The sequence below is a fragment of the Eurypyga helias genome, unplaced genomic scaffold (genome assembly GCF_000690775.1).
Source record: "Eurypyga helias isolate BGI_N326 unplaced genomic scaffold, ASM69077v1 scaffold20611, whole genome shotgun sequence".
NCBI lineage: Eukaryota > Metazoa > Chordata > Aves > Eurypygiformes > Eurypygidae > Eurypyga > Eurypyga helias.
In genome coordinates this window covers 1,987-8,539 of record NW_010230458.1, presented here as the reverse complement: position 1 = coordinate 8,539, position 6,553 = coordinate 1,987, and the positions used below count along the sequence as shown (strand labels likewise).

Here is a 6,553-nt window from a genome sequence, read left to right as displayed (position 1 = left end):
CACGAGAAGGGGGGCCAGGAGGGCGGGGGAGGGGATTCTGCCCCTGTGCTCTGCTCTGGGGAGACCCCCTGCCTGTAGTTCTCCATCCAGCTCTGGGGCCCCCAACAGCACAAGGCTAGGAGAGTTGGGGGTGTTCCGTCTGGGGAAGAGAAGGCTCCGGGGAGACCTTAGAGTCCCTTCCAGTGCCTGGGGAAGATTGTAAGCTTTCCGCATGATGCATCCTCAGATCTGCTCTGCTACCTTGCTGGCACACTTGCTCTTGCCAGGATTGTCAGGGGTAGGAACAAGCAGCTGAGGGAACACAGAAGGTTTTTATTTTTTTCAACATCAGCACTAGCTTAAATGCATATCAAAACCATCTGACTTAAACTATAGTCAATACAGACAAACTTAATCCTGTGAAAGCCTCTGCATCATTAAAGTCCCAATTAAGAACTCTTTTGAGACCTCAGGTGGAATTCTGCTGAGTAACAGCCCTAGGTTGGATTTTTGCAAAGGCATAGATTTCACTTCAGGTGCCTGGAGAATGATGAAAAGACTGCATTGGCCCTGGAGGGCAAACGGGAGTTCAAAATCAAGCTCAAGTGTTAAATCACACCTACGGAAAACGAAGGGAAGTTTTGCCCTGCGATGCTTTCCTGCGTTTCCCGCAGACTTCAGCGGCAGGGCTGTGTGTGGATATCTCACGGTGATTTAACTTGACAGCACTAAATCACCCACAGAATTTATCATCTGCAAATACTTGAAAAATTCAGATGACAAAAATCAGCACCAGGAGATGCTGTTAGAGACACTTAGAGAAAACAGAACCAACCCCCAAGTGTGCCGTTGGTATGGCAAGAATTACTAGGAGGAGACTCAGAGCGTTACGATGAAGGGAAGGAAAAATAAATTCACCTTCCTAAGAAAGTTTTCCCAGTTTTATAAATTGTTGTCATGTTTTAGAGCGTATGGTGTACGTGATTTTACTTCCTAACTGGCCTGGTGTGAACTGGCAGGCTTTTCTCACTCAAATTCTGCTCAGGAGGATGCTATGACTTTCCTGAGGGCAACCCAACAGTGCTGGCTCGATCAGCGGCCGGTGGCAATGCACCCAGTTCCTCCTCTTTTCCCGTTTCCTAAACATCTGGATGCTTTCTGCTGTGCACAGAAAGGAAAAACAAAGAAACAAAAAGAATCAAACTCCGATTTCTGATTTGATGTCTCTATATTCTCTCCTGTTGCACTGGGCCGCGTTTCGTTCATAGCTTAGGCAGAAAGGCTGCCCTGCCGGAGCCGAGGACGCCTGCATCACTTGCAACTGCTAACCAAAGCTACAAACTATTCACTGAGATCTTTCCAGACCAGCCTGAATGATATCAGCCACATCACACAAACGATAAACACTGTCTGTGTCCTGCATATTTAAATGAAATAAAAGCTTTGTTAATCACACAGGGATGAAAGCTGTGAATCCTTAGTGGCTAACAGTTGAATAAGGAGTCCTGCTGGAAAAATGAAATCTAGCTAGTCGTATGGTTGGGCATCTCTAAAATGTATTTTGACCTCATTTTTCCATATGCACTGATTTTGTGCTAGTAAAATCTCATACTCTAATGCTCTGGCCGAAACGCATGATGCGTGTGCTATGGGGACAACTTCTGCTTCCACCTCTAGCCCAAACGGACACAGGTTTGTACTACACGGTAGATTTCCTAGAACTAGGAAGAAATTTCACATCAGCAAGAACAAATCCTGAGCTTTTTCTGCTGTGAATGAAATAGTAACACTCAAATTTCTTCAAAAAATCTGAATACGGATGCTGAGCACTAAGCAGAATACAAATGAGACGGAAAATGTGTGACAGATTTGGCAGTAAACTGCCTGTTACTCAAACGTTCTCTAGGTCAGAGTGTTTTTCTGTATAAAGTTGTTCAAACACCAACTGTAAATGTCAATGAACAGACCTCAAAGATCAGGCCCTGAAACACTCCTTCTTAAGCATCGCCTTAGAATCAATTAAAGAAGGAGTAACTCATGTTTTTATAGATTCAACCTCACTAAAAAAGGGATAAAAAAAAAAGAAGAGTACTTAAAACTGTCACGAGAATCCCAACACGTGCCCTGCTTTACACCAAGTGGGGTGTGGACGGTGCAAGCTGAAGAACGCAGCAGTCATTTCGGGCATGAATCCCTGCTTACCAGCACGTTGACAGTACAGCTCATGCGGTTCTCCTTGTTCTCGTCGTGCATTATGGTCCTGTAGTCCAGCAACCTCTCCATTAAGCGCACCACCAGTTTCACAAAAGTTTCCCCACTCTTAGCAAGGTATTTGTGTTTTCTGCAGTGCTCCAAGAGACTGAAAAACCAATTACGTTCACCTTGTTAATCGCACACAGAAAAAACCTGGACTCAGGTGCAATTCTAAATATTGCGCATCATTAACAGATTTTAATTATTTCTGGGCTACAAAGTTCATTGTAGTCTAATTGCTCTCTCTCCTGACTTCACCGTGACATAAATCTCGCCGCTGATCAACACTTACATTTTGTCAAATAACACTTTGTACTGTTCATCTCCTCTGCCTCCTTCCACTTCATGATCCAGTTTCGTGATGATCTCATTTTCAAACTATAATTAAACAAAGCAAGCGTAAATAATCAGATGGCAAATATTTCACTTTATTACTGTAGCCTCAATGGTTCACAGATTGGTTGGGTATCGCGGTGAGATGTTTAGCCACTATTTTAAAGCTTGACTGACTTTAAGAGTTTGCAGTCTCTGGTATTAGACTATCCACGGTGATCTGCTGCCCTACAAGGGCTTTTTTGCGGAGGAAATCACTGGTCATGTTGTTAAATGAAGTGTAAATATTTGCATTATGAAAAACTAAATAAGGAGATTAATGACAAGAATGAGGACGGGGAAGAAGAAGACACAAGGCCAGGCACAGAATGTCCCCTGCAATAATGGCAAGAGCAACTAAAGTCAAATACAAAACTGTGGAAAGATCTGTGAGAGAGGATATGTAACACCTAAGGCTGGATAACTCAGCCAGATGCACACCCCAGCATCCCTAACATCCCCTCCTAGCATACAGATACTTCTCACAGTGGGACACAACCCAATTAACAAACCTGTTTAGAAGTCACTGCAGAGGGGAAGGAAATTCTTTCAAGCAACTTCAGAGTAATATTTTTATTTGGGCAATAACGAAAGAACGCAAACTCAAGTGGGCATTAGAATGTATTTTAAAAGCAAAGTGGATAATTCACTGGATTTTTAATGACTCCAGAGGGTTTTACCTCTTGCTGCTATTTTCCCTAGGGCTCGGGTCAGGAAGAAACGCAAACTGTTAGCAGAGGAAGGCTCACTCTGGGTCTGCTGCTACATAACGAACAGCCTAGTCACCCAATTCCTAATTGTTTGTTAAATAAGCATAGACATCCACACCATGACACAACCTACAGTCAAGAGACCCCAGCTGAGGAGCCCGACTGAAAGGGAGCCTGTGGCAAGGGGTTGGGAGCCCATGAGTCAGAGGGGGAGTCAACTGAAAGAACGGTTGTCTTTGTGGTTTTTCACCGTCACTCGCTTAAGCAGTCCCTAACGCTTCCGAGGAGAAGCAAGGGACCACCTGCACAAGAACAAAGCCTACTAACGTTTTGTAAATGTCAAGAGAGGTACTTTGCATCTGCAGTTAATATTAACTGCATATAACCTCCAGATGAGAAGGGACTGTCTGTAGTTTTATATATCTCCAGACCGAGGACGTGCTTCCACAACCACCGCCTCAGCAGCAGCCTGTGGATCCACTCACGCATCTCTGCTCGAGCGACAAGCTTTCCTTCCCAGTGCTACTCCTCAGTTATACCAGTAAGATAACAGCAATTTCTTGGGTTTTATAATTTTTTTCCATCCATCAAAACATCTACCTTAGTGACAACAGTATTAGCCCCTGTTAGGGCCCCCAACAGCGTCTGATAGCAGAGGGACTCTCCGTAGCTTTAGGCAAGCCTGTGCTCAAAGCCCATAAACAAAATTAGACTTTTCTTTCACCGGGAACAACCACAAGGAAACAACAAGGACAGCCTTAAAGAGCCTCGCAGTAGAGGTCAGATGCTAAAGACGTAGATGGTACATATGCTGAAAGGCAAAAATCAAAATATATCTACCAGGAAGACAAAAATCCCTGCAGAGAGCCCTGCCAGCCCAGCAGCCTCTGCCAAGGGCGGTAACGGGCACCCAGGCGACGAGGCCACCATCCCAGATGCGAGGGCAGAGGGGGTGAGCTCGGCCTGGGTGTCGCCTGCAGTGTGCCAGGCAGGCTGGACCCCAAGTAGGTGCCACGTGTGGCCACCCCAGCAGTGCTGCTGCCCTGGCCGCAGCAGCACCGCTCAGCACAGCGACCAAGGGGCAGGGGGCACACAGGGGACAGGGGTTTTCTGCATGGTCAGCCCCATGGGGGAGCTGGGGAAGACAAGTTGTTACCTCCAGCCAGCAGAGATTGGTTTAGCCAGGAAGAGAAACTGGATCTTTTTAGGCTACACTGTAAAATTCCGCTGCACACTTATTTCAGCGAGCAGCGCGAGATCACCCTTGCCAAAGGACTTACGTCATGATGAAACTCTGACGACAACAGAGTGCTTTCCACCACCTTAATTTATATCACTTTGAGGAGGCTTGGTAGCTACATCCACCACTGATCTCTTTCTGCCAACATACACTGCATTCACGCTCTGCCCACACAATCCCACCCTGGCCAACGAAGGTTATCGTAACCCCTACGCCAAGTACCAAACAGACAGGCCCTTAATTCTGCCACATTCCCCTTCTCCTGAGGGAACTGCTGCGTGCACGTGGCAAGGTAAATCTGGGCAGAAGAAGAGAAAAGCCTGCAGCATCAGGGGTGAGGAGCAGCATCTTGGCCACCGCCAGAGCCGGGGGTACCCGCCGGCTCTCCTGGGAGGTCCTTCGCTGCTGAAGCCCAGAGCAGTGGTGAACATATGCTGGCCAGGGTGAAATGTGGCCATGGACTGTACAGAAGTTCCTGCTCTGCTAAGAAAAAACATTTTTAGGCAGAAATGCCTATTGGCATAATGGCTTCGCTTGATAGATTGTGACGATGCCAAAATACTCCTCTTCATTAGGACAACTCAATCGCCGAATATCTTAACAGGCTCAGCAGCAGCAATGAAAAAAATCCACAGTCTGATCCAGAACACTGTTTTGTCTCCCTTTTGAAGCCTCCATGCATTAACTGCAGTAATGGTCACATCATTTCTTAACTTTATATGCAACCCCAGACTTTCTGACCCTTGCATTTGAGTTGGTAAATTACTTTTTACATACTACATGGCAGCCCACCAGAATTCTCCTACAGAGAGAAAGAATCTCTGCTCTGAGCTCAGTGAGTACAGGCTGTCATGGAAGGAACAGCCCTGCTCAGTGCAAATTCAGGATGCAGTCTAACAATGTGCACAAGTCAATCGAACTGCGAGCTGTCAGGAGACCTGAACTACAGATTGTGTCATGCATACAGTGGAAAAATCAACCAGGTACCCAATCGACAGCTATTCCAGCTTAAAACAACTTTTATCATTATGCATCACTGCTTTAAAGATGAAACCCAAACTTTGGATTAACACATTTCAAAGGTGCTCTTCTGTAGCCAGAACGATGCACAAAATCACAGAAGGACTGGCTGGAAGGGACCTCGAAGGTCATTTTGTCCAACCTCCCAGGTGATGCAGGATCCTTGCCAACACTAGATGAGGCCAACTGTGACTTGCTGAGCCAAGGACTGAACATCTCCATGGATGGATGATTACACAGCCTCTCTGGGTAACCTGTTCCACTCTCTCACACTTGCCTTGGGAAGAAATGAATGAAAAGTGAAATGAAGTAAGGTTTTTAATGCAATGAATCCATTATTCAAAAAATGACAGGAAAATGAGAAAAGGAAGAATAATGCAATCCGCCCCCATGAAGAAGCAAACACAAGCTGAAACACGTTCCCATAGTACAAGGACGTGTCAAGTAAAACACTGAGGCAACACCATGATGAAACAGAGAAGTCACAAAATTCATGTTCTCTAATGAGACCAGAAAGAAATTGACTTTCTATACTGATGTGAAAAATGACACTCGCTGCCAGCGTGAGCCCTTTAGGTGATATATTTTTTAGCAAGAGATTACTCATACGAAGAAGAGCAATTACATTTGTCACAGAGGATCTTGAGTATCTTCCTGATACCAATTTTACTTCAGTTTCTGTAAATCTAGGCTTTGTTGGGCCATCTCCCTGATGGCCCTCTTGGGTTCAGCAGAGCTCGACTTGTGGCACTTATGGGGTCGTTCGGGCTATTAACAGTATCTCTGCTCTTCAATCGTTCTTGATACTTCTCAAGGAATCGATATGATGCAGATTATGCAAGACAGATGACTAAACACTATTTAACATAGTTAAAATTCCTTCTGTGGTCTTTTCATAGAAGAATGTTTCATCGACAGAAGTTCAGGTTTACAGAGCTACTGTCTTCCAGGATGGGAGTAAGAATGCGGCCCTGGAGGT

General features: G+C 45.4%; 1 protein-coding gene across 1 annotated transcript in view; it reads right to left on the bottom strand.

Annotated features, from left to right (window-relative positions):
• Nucleotides 1-2,610, bottom strand: part of LOC104516440 (dedicator of cytokinesis protein 1-like) — a gene marked incomplete at both ends in the record, with an annotated part of 48,697 nt that extends 46,087 nt beyond the window's left edge. The window contains 2 exon segments of the mRNA XM_010160766.1: nucleotides 2,182-2,338; nucleotides 2,525-2,610. Coding sequence (XP_010159068.1) covers nucleotides 2,182-2,338; nucleotides 2,525-2,610 — 243 coding nt within the window.
• Nucleotides 2,611-6,553: the final 3,943 nt, after the last annotated feature.